We start from the raw sequence: 15,300 nt of genomic DNA on the forward strand, positions 1-15,300 counted from the left end.
CTGATATATGAGACACCTCCACCTTTAGCCCTTGTCTGTGCAGCTACTGGTCTAAAAGTGTGGAAGGCACTGAAACCTTGCACTGCCAAGATAGTCTCTACTGCATTAAACCATGCCTTGGTAACTGCACAGATGCCTATGTACTTCAGTGTGAGGAGGGCTTGGAAGAAGTGCATTTTTTTTATTTAGGCTCCTGGCATTGAACAGTTAACACATTTAGGTTCACTTGAGTTGATTTTGGTATATTGGTGGGTTTGCCAATTTGTCCTTTAGTAAAAAAGGCACTATGGAGGTGGATACTATTTTAGCCAGTACTTGAAAACCTAGACAAGACAGGTACAGACAATTTTTGGCACAGCAATGTGGTCTGTTGACCATGTCCTCCCAAGTTAACAAATATTACATCTCCTTAGAATGTTACCACAAAGACATCCTGTTAAAACCAGTCATCTTTTTCTAATATTGTGGCATCACCCTCAATGAGAGTAATACGCTGCTCATTGCCGGGTTCATACCAAGCTGAGACACATAGTCTGAGAGTTGCATAATGTCTGTCTTCATATAGTCCAGTGAGGAATGTCTCAAGTCATTATCACCTACATGGACTATGATGGAATCATGCTGGTACCTGTAGGTTAATGAATTGAATGTCTGCATGATTTGGTGGATCCTGGCTCCAGATAGTCAAATAGCAGTTATCTTCTCCTTGTTCATCCTGGTTAGAGGGGCATCAGAATGTCTTACAATGGAGTCTCCTATGATGAGAGTCCTTGGAAGTGTGTTTGTTTGCCTTAGGGGCTTAGTGTTTAGGGCTGCACTGAGGGAAACTGTGTGTATGTGGTGTTAGGTGTTATTTCTGAGTGCCTTTAGGCTTGCTGAGGCATAGCTTTGCAAACAGGCAGTTGAGAAAATCTTTGTTGTTTAGGACAATTTCTTTTAAGTGTTTCAGCATATGTTAGTCTATGTGTATGTGTTGTGTGCTATGTGAGGTGGGTGCTGTGTGCGTGGTTTCATTGGATTGATGTGTACTTGCATGTGAGAGTTTATCCTCCAGTGTCAATGTGTAAGTTCACCTCTCACATACTGTGTCTGCTTCTTTAAGGATTACGTGGTTGTCAATAAACATGAGACAATTGCAACATTGTCTGAAGATGCCCATATCCACCAAGCTATTTACAGGGAAGTTACAAAATTGCATATCCATGCTACCTAGTCCTTTGATTGGTGAGCTGCAAGGGATGGTGTACTTGGGTTAGAAAGCTATTAAAGGGTGCTTTGTTGGTGCAGACAAATAGTGGAGTTTTACTGAGACAGATTATGCCAAACAGTACTAAATTCTACTAACTTTAATGTTCACACAGTACTGAATACTACTAAATCTATAGGTATTGCCGCTCGACATCCAACTAGCTGTTCAAAGCTTGTCAGCATGCGAGGTATTTGCTCTATATTTACTGCTTTATAGGGTACAGTTTTATAGACAGTTCAATAATTAGTTGGCTTTTTAGGTGTTTGCTACTGTACAGGATACTGTTAACCATTGCTGCATGGTGAGTACCTCTAGGCAGTATAGGATGTGCAGTGTACTGATGTGTTGGTTTCATGTAAAGTTATATGAAATCCGAGATACTGAAGTTTATGGTCAGTTACTGAATACAAAGACACATATTTGTCAAGCAGTTTAATTTAATGGTTTATATTTCTTTAAAAAATCACCTGAAAACTTCATGTACAGTAAATTTCTCAAATGCTGTACCTAAAATGATTAACAATTTGCCAAACTCATTTATTTATTTATTAATTGCATTTGTTGACCGGGAAAGTCCACTGGGCCTAGGAAGAGACCATTTTCAGTGGAGGCCTGGGGAGAAAAGCTCCACAGTATTACATACATAAGTTTGATGGTACTTTCATACTATTTATGATTGTTTTATGCTTATATTATACAGTCTTTACAGTTGCAATATGCCATGCAGTAGTTTCTGAAATATGTAATATTGCATAAGGAATGTAATATCTGCTCCTTTAGTGCCTTGCAGTTGCTGACCCTGTCATCATACGGGCATGAGTTAGCTGAAATATAAAAGAAATGCATCATCAGATATCTCTGCTTTAGTCTAAGCAGTCAAGCAATCATTTGTTTTGCCTAAATTCAAAGACATAAACACATGAACAGTAAACACAAAGAATACCTTTTCTAATCATCCTAAGTATTTAACTAGTAAGAGATATGCTTAATATTGATATAACAACCTCTTTTAAAAGCAATATGAATACTACCATATATTCAGTTTGTTCTCTGGAATAGTCTTCCCATACATGGCAGAGTACCTCTCTGATCCTCTTCAAGCGCAACCTTGATGAGTGGATGGGAATCCACAAATTTGCCTCAGGGGTTCCACCTGTATCCCTCATTGACAGGAGCAACAAGTGCTGACTGAGGTTTCTTTTTGGGGATAAACCCTTTGCTAGGCTTGTAAGGGCCCCAGGGCCATTTGCCTAGTAACCTCCTAGAATCCTATGAGATGTTATTTTAAGGGTTTATTCATAGTTATGATGAATGGGTGTAAATATATTTAGAGTCTTGAACGCTTACTTTAATATTGCATTTTTAACATCCCATACAAAACTCACTTGATCTTATAACTTAATGTTTATGTTTGATGTCCAGTCTATTCTTTAATAAAATACTAACTCGTATGATTTACTGCCTAATTGTTCTCAATATTTTATTTTATTTTACTTTTGTTTAACAGGTTTGTGCAATTGGGTTTAGTCAAAAAAACCCTATTCAGTGGAAGCCCAAGGAGAAAAGCTCCAACATAAAACAATTTTAAATAAACCAAAAACAGGCCAGGACACTTATTTATTAAAACACAAGAAAGACTCTAGCACCTCGGCTCTCAAGCCTTTATTTATTTTATAGCTTTGTTGTTCATTAATTACAAAAAAATTTTAAACAGACATTCAGTAACATACATGAATAGACATTGGTAACATTAGGTAGCAATTACACATTAATTTGCTAATTAGATTAAATTCATATTAAATAAAGGCAACTATTACAGTATAAAAGATAGTTATACATTACTAGATGTTAAGCATTTGAAGTGGTGTATTAGTGAGTTTGTCAAACGGCTAATATATCATGGGATTACCACTTAGAAATTCATAGAAATGAGAGTGAGGAAAGGAACTATATAGGGCAGAAAATGTTAATATTGTAGTTACATGGTGAGGTATAAATCAGGTTCACAGACAATTATATATATATATATATATATATATATATATATATATATATATATATATATATATGGTTATCGTAAGATTATATAAGAAATACAGAGGTGGGAGTGAGCAGTGTCACAAAACTATGCATATGGCTGGGAGATGCTAGTAAAACTATTCAGGTATTGGTGAAGCCTAGTTGTGGTACGCATGATTCCAGATGAAGCGAAATATTGCTTAATGATATTGCAAGCTGAAGATAGTTGTCTTTATCCTGGAGATCCTATAGAACATACATTGATTTGACAGGTTCAGTTGTGTTTTAAATGTGTTTGCTTTCTGAAATGACTTCAGTGGTAGTGGGATGTGGTTCCATAGCTTAGCTACATTATTTGAATATAGGGTCACCTACAGTATTAGATGATTTAGTTAAAGTGATTACTGATTTTTCTGTAAAGCTTAAAATTCAGTTGTTAAGGGCTGGGCAATTTTTTGGTTTAAAGTGAAGTTTGTGTATTGCAGTTATCTGAGAAAGAGCTAGGTGATGCAGTAATTCAAATAGGTTTAATTCCCTGAGGACTAGGTAGTGATGTATATTATTATTATTATAGTTTACTGCAAATGTGACTACTTCATAACATTGCTCAAGATTGAACAACTGTAAGACTTGAAGGTTAATGAAGATTGAGGCACCAAAGAAGAAAGCTGCCAATAAGAAATCAGGGGGTATACATTTTCTGGTTATGTCAGTGAAGTAGATTTTTACTTTCTAATTTAATTTCTCCAATTCTTTTAGATTACTGATACCAAGGCAAGAATGGACCCCATTCCTAAGTCAACGTATGATTAAAGTTCATGAAATTAGTATTGTTTTGATCTTTGATGTTAGCCAAAAGTGCTCTTTTCAGCACCTGCAATGTGCCCAGAACTGACTTCTGAAATTCATATAGAGCTCTGCATATCAGCAGCATATCTAAGTATGACTGTAAATTCTTTTGTATGAGACTCATTGCTCCTATGACTAATGGAACTGTATGGGTATCCTTTCACATTGGCCTCATTTTACTCTGTAAAATGTACCTATTTTTGATGATTTTTTTTTAATGACGTGATACAAGGTGAAACATAGTGGTCATATTTCAACTGGTCATCTGTAATGACGCCAGTAGTTTACTTGTTCTATCATGGTATTGTTGGCAGAGGTGATAGTGAATACTGTTGTTTTGAAAGATACGTGTTTTGGGGTAAAGAGCAATAATTTAGGGTTTTTTTAAGGTTTAGGAGTAATTGCGAATTATTTAGCCATATTTAATTCGGTAAGAAGGATTATTGTGTAAGGTCTTGGAGTTCATAGAGATTGATTTTGCAGAGCAGATTAGGGTCAAGTCATCAGAATGCTGAATAAGGGTAGAATTTTTATAGCAGAGTAGAGGTCTTTTATGAAAATGTTGAGAAGTATGGGGCCTAGTAGAGATCCTTGTGAAACAGGCAAGAAGGTGAAGAAATCATTTTTCATTTTCACTGCCTGTGCTCAGTTTGAAAGGTAGCTATGGAACCACTGCAGTGAAGAGTTGCTGAGCTCCAAAAATGAGAGTTTATGAAAGATTTTCTGATGGCAGCATAAAAAGCTTTTGATAAGTTTAAGAAAGTGATGGAGACAAGGCTTTTGGCATTTCTATGAGTGTTGACAGTATTAACAAAATTCAGCAAAGCCATAGTTGTGCTGTGATACGGATAGAAGATGTGCTGGTTTGAAGACAGAAGCTGCGTATCTATAAGATAGTTGCGAAATTACATATTAATACATTTTTCTAATATTTTTGATGGGCCAGTAAGATGACAATTGGTCAACAGGCTGAAAGATCTGTATTGATCCTACCATTGAGCGATGGAACAACAAATGAATTTTTTCCATAGCAAGGGGACTTTATTTCAGATAATGGATTGATTTATCAGAACTGAAATTGGATATGCAACAGCCTCAGCTTCTATTTTAAGGTATTCACCAGGTAGATTGTCAGGGGCAGTTGTAGTAGGTTTTATTTTTCTAAGATATTTTTGATGTATCTGTGGGAACTTTATTTGATTAAGTAGGGACTTCAAAAGCTTGCTTAGTTAATAACTGTATAGTCTGTATGAAATGAGTATTGAATAGGTTGGCTATGACATCATTTTTATTCTGTGTGTTTGGTGTTAGCAGGTTATTGATTGAGACCAAGAACAGTTTTGGATAATTAGTATGTATGTTTTGACTGGTTAAGTAATAGGCTTTCTTATCCCTGAGGATGTTATTTTCTTAGGTTTCTTAATTGTCTACATGCCAGTAAAGTGGCAGTGGTGAATTCAGGCCTTGGCTCAGGGGCGTGCACCCCAACACCCCTCTTAATAACATAATGTGCAACCTGAAGCAAAAAAAAAAAAAGATGCTTTTTATCTGTTTCACTTGAAACCCGAAAATGTACTGCCATAGCAGTACTCAGTTGAGACAGTACCTCACGTAGCAGTACATTTTCCCATTTCAACACATATATGCTTTATTTATTTACTTATTTATTTATTTTTGTGTTTTGTATCTCAAGTCCCAATGGGAAATGCAATTAGAGGGATCGGTCAAGTGACCTGAACATACTAAGATTGTGAGTGGCTCTTCTTGTTGATACTGGGAGTGACTGAGAAATCACTCAAGAAGGAGACCAGTGTTACTTGCAGCATCAGAAAATGCATGTATAACCATTAAAGTCCTGCTTTTTCAATTTCCGTACTTTCAAATGCAGTAGCGCTATTTCCTTTACCATTTTCACCTTGCGGTTATTTACATCAAGTACAGTTGCGCCTATTATGAGCTGAAGTCACCTAGGCATTTTTGTACTTTTTCACAGCTGTTTGCCTGAGAATACTCCCTCCTTATATATGCAGACAACCCTTTGCTCCACTTTTCAGCTCAAATATGCATGAAGGCTTAGGAACCAGTGTTACACTTCTATTTCTGGCCACATTTAGTATGTTTTTATAACACAGTGGAACATACACATGAGTGTGCATTTTTTTAAATCTTGCTTAGAAAAGTGGATCCTGGGGGAATTTCTTGTATCATTATTATTATTATTATTATTATTATTATTATTAGGGTCTATATTATAAGCTTGACCGCTTAGCTTGTTGAACGCTAAAATGTTGACAGCTAAACAGCGAAAGCTTAAAATTGCAAACAGCCACTTACGCAAATTTTTTCAACAAGAAAGAATTTGCTTGGTTGTTATTGGGAATTTGCCCTTTCCCCAATGTAGAGTGATTTCGGAGTTGATATATTTAGTTAGGGGGGTGGGGGGGCAAAGCCCTCCACTTTGTTAGGGTTTGAAAGTTTATTTTAATTTCCAATGGCCAAGCAAATTCTTTCCCGATGAAAACATTTGCATAAGTGGCTGTTCACAATTTTAAACTTTCGCTGTTTAGATGTCGACGTTTCGGCGTTTGACAGGCTAAGCGGTCAAGTTTCTAATATAGATCCTATTATTATTATTATTATTATTATTATTATTATTATTATGTTTAAGCAGCTCTGCAAATGAAATAGATCAGGACACAGAGGCATTCTGCAGCTAAAGGGAAGACTTGTTCATTTAACTAGCAAGGTACCAGACATCATCTTGTTAACCAATGAATAATGTAAATGTAAAACACAAGTGAACCAGAACAAAACGGCTGCTGCAGTCACAATTTACAGAGAATAATCACCAGTCCAAGATTAAAAAGAAAACTTCTTCTTTATTCCATAGAACGAAAAACAACGAAATGAGCGCTTTCACGTATGCATCATACGCTTCATCAGATTTCACTATACATTAAAGCAGCTCAGTTTAAATAGTATTATTCATCTCTCAATTAATGCAATTACTTTGCTAATTAATAGCACCTATCTTTTCCAAACAGTATAGCTGGCTCTTAAAGCCATATTGAGTGCATCCTGATACAATAAATCAGTTTTCAGCTGTTCTTCAGCATTGCATTTAACAATTTATATATATATATATGTACTACTTATAAATCAAATAATATATAAGTATAGTCTAAATACATTGTCATACTTAGTACAATAAAATAAAATCGACTTGAGTGAAATAAAATAACATAGGACAAAACAAAAGAAGAATAAAAGAAATAAAACAGTCTAACAGGGATGCATATCAATTAACCTTAATGGATTTCTTTTCATAGTGAACCCATATACCAAGTCAGTGACCTCACTTTCTGACACTTTGACTTCTTACTTTACATCTTATATGTATCTTGCATAACTAGCATCTATATATTATTTTTTTTTTTTTAACCAATGAATAGTGTGTTTTTATTGAAATATTTTAGATTTTGTCAAAGATATACTAACTGTAAACAGCATGTACAGTATAAGAGAATATTCACCGTGGCTTCTTTCCTTCTAAGACTGTGTTGTAGTTGGTCACCAAAGCTGTTCACACAAAAAATGTAGGCAAAGGTTTTCTCTTTGAACAGGCAAAAGAAATACACAGTATAGAAAAATATACACTATTCTATTATTTTTCAGAATAGTGACTTAATAGGTTAAAGGTAAGGATTTTGCATGTAAAATACAAAAAAAGTTGTTTATTTTGTGTCCAATTTGATGTACATATGAGTGATTATTTAGCAAGAACTATTGTTAGTTCTTGGCTTAATTTAATTCTTGATTACTTCAGTTCAGATATTCAGATATTTCTGCTGCCAACTGTTGCTTCTGCTGTTTTATCTAATACATGTTAAGTATAATGTACCTGTATTTTTTCACTATTCTTCTATGTCTAAAACTTTTCAAAGTCTTTCTTATTTCTTGAAGGGTAATTTACAAATCTAGCAAGTACATGAATTTCCTGTAACATGTCATGTGAGTAAAATCAAAACTGGTGTACAACTCAAAACTATTTTGAGTCAATTTATTGTTGTCGAGCATATTTTGGGCATTCAGATATGGTGTTTCTGCAATTTATATAGTTTGTTTAGGTTTTATTCCATACAACCATGATAACCCCCTTTTTCCCATTTTCGTACTTGGGGACAGGGTGTCACATCAACTGTGATCATCACCTAGAGTCAATGTTCACACTTCCAGGTGGCTATGGCTAGCCTGCAGGTGGTTATTCTTCTTTACCACACACACTCTCTCTGACACACACACACACACACACACACACACACACACACACACACACACACACACACACACACACACACACACACACACACACACACACACACACACACACACACACACACACACATGCAAGCATCTAATCCACCTACTACATATCTTTGCAATGTGGGAGCCGGAGCACCTAGAAAAAAAAACCCTTGTAAACACTGGAAGGACATGCAGACTCTACACTGAAGGCACACAATTCAAGACTTGAACAGAAGAACCTCTTCCTGTGAAGCAACAATAACTGCTCCTCCAGTGTGTCACCCTAATTTTAGTTTTGTTATGCATACCTTATTTGAGGATTTATTTCTGAATTTTTTCCATGTACTAATATTATTTTGAGGAAATTTTTTTGAAAACTTTTGTTAACCAGGCAAACCGACCAGACACAAGTAGCTTTTTTTCAGGGGTGACCCAGTACTGTCTAGTTAAGTGATTTGCTCAGTCACACAGTGAGTTAATGAAGGTGGAAGAAATCAAATCCTGAATTATACCATGACCCCCCCAAAACGTGCACACTGATTGGCCAGCGTGCACATTGTAAATCGAGTTATACTAATGGAAAAAGGTCCGGTTGCCCGGACTTTTTCCCATTAGTATAACTCTACTTTTAAAACACTGTCTCGCTATGTTAAATGGGTTTAACATAGCGAGACAGCTTTAAAATAAGCAATGGAGATCTCCGTTGCTTATTTTAAAACTGTCTCGCTATGCTAAACCCATTTAACATAGCGAAAACAGTAAAAAAAAAGCAACGGAGATCTTGCTTTCTCCGTTGCTTTTGCTCAACTCTGATGTACTGCGCAGGCGCACAGTACATCAGAACTGCCGCGGATGCCAGACATCTGCGGAAGGGCAGTAAACAGGCATTATACTATGCCATTATTTAAGAAAAGTAATAGTTTCTTTTCTTAAATAATGTCATGGTATAATAGCAATAACCCACTTCTGGGTGTGGGTAATGCTGTATTTACCCACGGTTGGCTTTGTTTGGTCACACCAACTGTGGGTAAATCCAGCATTACCCACACCCAGGCGTGGGTTATTGCTATATTATTGGTTACCGGAAGTGGCTCAATAACAGCTCATAGCCTTTTTCCTCTGTGCTAACTGATAGACTTGAGTTCTTTATATCCTATTATGTCTTTTACATTTTTTTCACAGTAGAGGCTTTACATATGGCATAACTCTCAACTCACCCTGATGTTGCTAAATAGTCTTTATTTTACCTTGTATATTTGACATCTCCCTGTAAAATTATGATTTTCTGGTGAATCAGAGAATTCCAGTCAGTCAGTTATGCCAGACTTTGTTCAGAAAATAAACATTGATGTAAAAACTGTTGCACTACTAAATCTTTAGATGAACTAGAGTAGTGTTTAAAAATTGATCCTTATTCTGTGCCTTTGTCTACCTATTGCTTTTGTTTTTGTCCAGAATTTGTGATCAAAGAAGTTGGTGGTATGAAGGTCTTGTGGCTGTATCCAGGGAGAGACATATGTACACAGAAAATGTTGTCCAGTCTTTTTAATTGCTTGTGGTAAAATTTTCAAATATATCATAGGAGATTAATTTCCCATAATATGACATGGGTAATAGCATAACTTAAGTGTATAATTAGAAATGCTAGATATGGTCTGTTTTCCGAGAATCAGTTTTGTAGGTGTATTTTAAGCATTCAGATTTGTACTTCTACAATGTTTGCTATATGCAATTAATTTTCCAAAGATATGCATCTGGATCATTTCTCCCTTGGCCTCTGCTGAAAATAGGCTTTATCTCAGTCAGACTTTCCCTGTAAACAAATGTTAAATAGAAAAACAAATAATTTTTGTTATACATAACTTATTTGAGGATTTGTTTCTGCTTTACTATGTATTAATATTAGTGAAGCTTGAATTGATTTACTTGATATTTTAGATAATTTTCTGCATGCCTGCCTAACTAAGAAACAGAATTACAAAATGCTATTTGTTTAGTATTATTTAGATCAATTTATTTGATCAGCCAAGGTTTGTCATGTAATATAAAGATGAATACATGTAGCAAAGACTTGACTTAACTGTGTTACTTCACTACATTGTACACAACACTAAGGTAGCTAAGCATTGCCTCAGTGAGCTTAAGGAATTAGGCACAGTGCCATATCTGCAGTGTGTGAAACATAGAAAGAACCATAGTGCAAAAACATGCCATTCCCTCATCTGGCACTCTTCTCGACTTTAAGATGAAGAGCAAAAACTAAATATATAAATAAAGTTTCTCTTCTTCAATTAGAAAAAGAAGAAAATATTTTCTCTTGTTAAAATGTAGCAAACAATTCCTACAGTTTATGTCACTAAAGCACTTTACTTCTGGCAGCAAATGCAATAGCGGCATTTATTTCTAAATGCTGATATGCAGTAAAGAGAGATTGGGATCTGCTAATCATACTCCCTAACACTGTGCACCCAGGGTGGCTGCCCCCTTTAACCCACCATAACTATGCCTCTGTGTAACAGAATAGATTTAGATCTCCTGATTTTATATTTATATTTGTGTGGCTACCACTCAGTGGTGGGCCATTTGGTTTACTCTGCTGCTGTTATCATGTCAGCTGGTGTTAATTCAGCTGCTACAGAGGAGAGGTCTGGATCAGGTGGTCATGACCTGTGAACTTAAGTGATTCATGTCTGCTTGTATTGTGAAGGAAAATTACAGAATGGCCCTTGTAGTATGTTTTTTTTTCTTTTCTTTTTACCCTTATACCATATTGTCCCTTTAATTAGACAACACCAGTACACATTTCTATTAGTAGTTTATGTGTACCTGTCCCTCATGACTGCTAATTGGTTGTATGCTATAGTTGAAATGACACCTCAAGCCCATGTGCAAAAATAGAGAAAAAGTGTTGTGGATGGAGGGATGGATGGATGGATGGATTTTACCCATTAATTAAAAAAAAAAAGTTGCACTTTATTCATCTGCTTTTACTGTATTTGTGTTTCTTCCTACTTTATTACCAGGGGCATTAACTACAACTATGATCTGCGATATATAACAATAAGTATCCTTTTCTGTGCATTTAAAGTGTTTTTTGATTGTATCTGCTTTATTTTCTGAAAAAATATATATATATACTTGTTCACCACCTTTCTAAGCTAGTATAGTCCAGTTTTCAGGTTAGTGCTGAATTCAGGGCAGTATTACAAATCTCTGTGTTTGCCATACCTTACTTGGATAGAAGGAAGTTTCTCTGCTCACCTGTGAGAGAGGGGAGCTTTGAGCAGCCTATCTGTCCCTGGAGGGGTGGTTTCAGCCCAGAAATTAGTAGTTTATTGGCCATTTTGGGCTAATTTCTATCTCTTTCATTTCCCTGCTATAAATACCGCGTTTGCCTGGTTTTGCGTGCTGGGCAGTTCCGGTTAGTTGGGTAAAACTATTCCCAGCTCTACAAAGTCTCCTCTTCAATTTTTTCCCTAGGAACTAGACAAACTTTCAACTTAAGCATGCAAGCCATTCATTTCTCAGCCCAGCACTTGCTCAAAACTAATAGCAAGCACTTATAAACCCTAGCAATAGACCCTCCTGTACTGTACAGAAGGACAAAGCTCTTTATTCGACCTTACCAGCCATCCAGTAAAACAGTTCACTGTACCTATCCAGGCATGTCCAAAGGGCAGTTTCATGTGTACTTTCCAGTCCAAATGGTGAATCTGGGCATTTTGAGGCAATGTTACAACTATCTCATGTACATAGACAACCCTCTAATCCTATCACCAAACACTAATACATGTGAGAGATGCAATTATACAGCCAAACTGGAGGCTAAGCTCTCTCAACCCAAGATTGGATCAGACAGTCAAGAGGAGAAGGGAAATACTTGCATCACACCACCAGTCTCACATAGACCCATTAAACCAGCACCGGCAAAAAACACACGTAAATACATGAAAACATACCCAGAGGCTCTAAATAAAAATCTGCAAAAACAACAGAGACCTCCAAAGCAAACATCCAAGCAACCCCCCCCCCAATACAAACCATGAAACATATACTTCACAAAACCAGTGTGCCATGCAATCACAGCCCTTAATGCAAAATAACACACCCAACATACTTGTAATAGGTGACTCTATAGTCAGGCACACTGATGTCCCACTCACTAGGCTGAATAAGGAGAAGGTTACTGTTAGCTGCCTGTCGGGTGCCAGGATCTGCCACATAACACAAGCACTCAGGTCACTCCAGAACAAGTACAGATAAGACTCTGTCATTGTCCACGTTGGTGTGAATGACCTGAGCCGTACCTCCCTGGACTACATGAAAAGAGACATGGAAGAGGTCTCTGATCACATAGCCCAGGCCGGTATGACCCTGACCCTGAGTAGCATCCTGCCCTCACCAAGAATGATACCATGGTATAAAGAAAAAAATTCTCAATTTCAACAATTGGCTAAGTTTCTGGTGTCATTCAAAGGGGATCCAGCATCTGTCTGCCTGGGATGACATGCTCGACAAGCCACACTGCTTCGCTAGAGACGGCTTGCACCTGTCACCCTTAGGCTTTTGAATACTGGCCAAGGCTCTTGCCACTCCCATAGTGCCTTTTTAGGCAAGGCTCAAAAGACAAACCCACTGCTGTAAATAGCACAAGTAAAAAAAAACTGAGGGCAATGCTACTCAATGCCAGAAGTCTAAACCTCAAAATGCATGCACTCGAAGCACTCCACAGTATGGAAAAAATTGATATATGTGCAGTAACAGAAACCTGGTTTAAGGCTCCAGAGAGTACCCCAGCACTACCAGGCTACAACTCATACCATACATTTCGGCCACAGAACCCGAACCGAAATACAAAAGGTGGGGGCGTATCCATATTCATCAAGGATACTCACACCTCCAGGTTAGTGGCACAGCACAATGTTTCAGAGGTCATCCACGTGCAACTAACAACTGGCAAAACTGCAATTCAAATTGTAGCTTGCTACAGATCACCCACCATGTCCCAGGACCCCCATTCCATGATTCTGGAAACACTGGAAAACATAAAGGTCTGACCAAACACCCTAAAGGATAGCTGAACAAAGCTAACTTGTGCTCAGCTATGCTTAGCCAGTATAAGCATTGCTGAAATGTAACTTCTAAGCAAGAATTAACATAGCAAAGTGGATTTTCACAGTGGTAAGCAGTGCTTAGCATCTACTACTTTAAGCAGGCTGGCACCACATTAACGACTTGAAGCTGAGGAAGAGGGAGCTCTTGGACCAGTGGGTCCAAGATGAATGGTAGAGGAATGTCCCAGGCATGTGTAAGTATTAATATCAATAACATTTTATCAAAGTCCAGCCTGTGTATATCATGGATAGGTATTCATAAATGTTTCTCTATCTTCTTTACAGCTCCAGCTGAGCAGGCTGCGAACCAGGAAGCCCATGCAAGTAGGCTGCTAAGGCTGCTTCACGAGGCTGGTGAGTAACAATCTAGCTTGTAGTATTCATACCAAATAAATATAAAGAAGTAGAATGCCACCTTGCAATATAAATGGGTATGGTTTGTACTGACTAAACCACACAATATTACAGTAATAGCCTCATATAGGTTATATATAAATAAAATTGTAACTGCTTGTCAATGAAATTCAAAACACTGGACTGGTTGTGTTTACTTTTGTATTATATGAACTGAAATATTTACAGGTTATGCACAGCAACGATAGCTCTGAAAGCATTAAACAATCAAGTTGTATCTGACAAAGTTAGTGCCTTTGTAAGACACAAGATTAACTGATATGAAATGTTTCATGCACCAACATCTGATATCTGAATAGTAATGTTGTATGTAGTAATGTTGTATTAACCACTATTTTCCACACTGTGCTATGTCAAAAAGTATGTATAGGAATGTGTGTATAAGAATGTTGTAATTACAAGGTCAGATTGTACAACCAAGAGAGTATTAGACAGAAAACATTCAATGAAGAAACAGCAGTTTCTCAATAGCTTGTTCTGATGAAACACAAAAGCTTCTGTTGTATTTTATGTACAGACATGGCTTGAATCATAGGAGCGGTAGTAAGCTGTATGCATAATTTCACCTAGGATTTTGTGAATATGTGTAGAAACAGTCAGGAAGTGTTAATAGAAATTTCCCCCACAGGTCTTCCAGGTAAGAAAATGTATAAAGTAGCTATAAGAAGGCTGTAGTTATATTGTGTCCAACACCCATGGTCCAACCCCAAAGCTAAGATAGGTTCATAAGATAAAGATAAGTACATAAACCAAGTAGTATCCCCCAAGAAATGTTCAAGTGTCATGCTGTCACAGCTACTGGTCCCTGCTGCCAACAACCAGGGTGACCGATAGAAATCAAGGCAGATTATTGCAGTAGAACACACACACATACACACACACACACACACACACACACACACACACACACACACACACACACACACACACACACACACACACACACACACACACACACACACACACACACACACCGTATGAGTACACATATGTAACCCTGACTATGTGAATATGGGTAGAAACAGTCAGGTTGTGTAACAGAAATTGCCTCCACAGGTCTGCCAGGTAAGAAAAGGTATAAAGTAGCTATAAGAAGGCTGTAATTATACACTGTGTACAAACATACCACTGCCCAACCCAAGGCTAAAGGTTGTTGTAATAATACCTGTAGAGTAATGATTAGAGCAATGGTCATTAAAGCTGTGAGCACTGCAAAAATCTACATTTGTTAATTGACATCTCTCTCTCTCCCCCACATTATCTGCACCAATAATCTAAACACATAAATGAATGGGTATGTTTTCCACCAAACTTACCATTGGGACATGTGCCCTATTGTTCTACAAATAT

General features: G+C 37.1%; 1 protein-coding gene across 6 annotated transcripts in view; it reads right to left on the reverse strand.

The window, feature by feature from the left end:
* Positions 1-1,680: 1,680 nt before the first annotated feature.
* The window catches only part of LOC122794349 (cysteine-rich secretory protein 2-like), a 641,399-nt gene continuing 627,779 nt past the window's right edge, over positions 1,681-15,300 (reverse strand). For all 6 annotated transcript variants that reach the window (XM_044062663.1, XM_044062664.1, XM_044062665.1 and 3 more), the window contains one exon: positions 1,681-2,073. In XM_044062663.1, the coding sequence (XP_043918598.1) occupies positions 2,070-2,073 (4 nt within the window). In that variant the 3' untranslated portion in view covers positions 1,681-2,069. The remainder of the gene's footprint in view (positions 2,074-15,300) is intronic.

This window comes from Protopterus annectens, chromosome 2.part1 (assembly GCF_019279795.1).
Source record: "Protopterus annectens isolate FY-2018-M chromosome 2.part1, PAN1.0, whole genome shotgun sequence".
In the NCBI taxonomy this organism is placed as follows: domain Eukaryota; kingdom Metazoa; phylum Chordata; order Ceratodontiformes; family Protopteridae; genus Protopterus; species Protopterus annectens.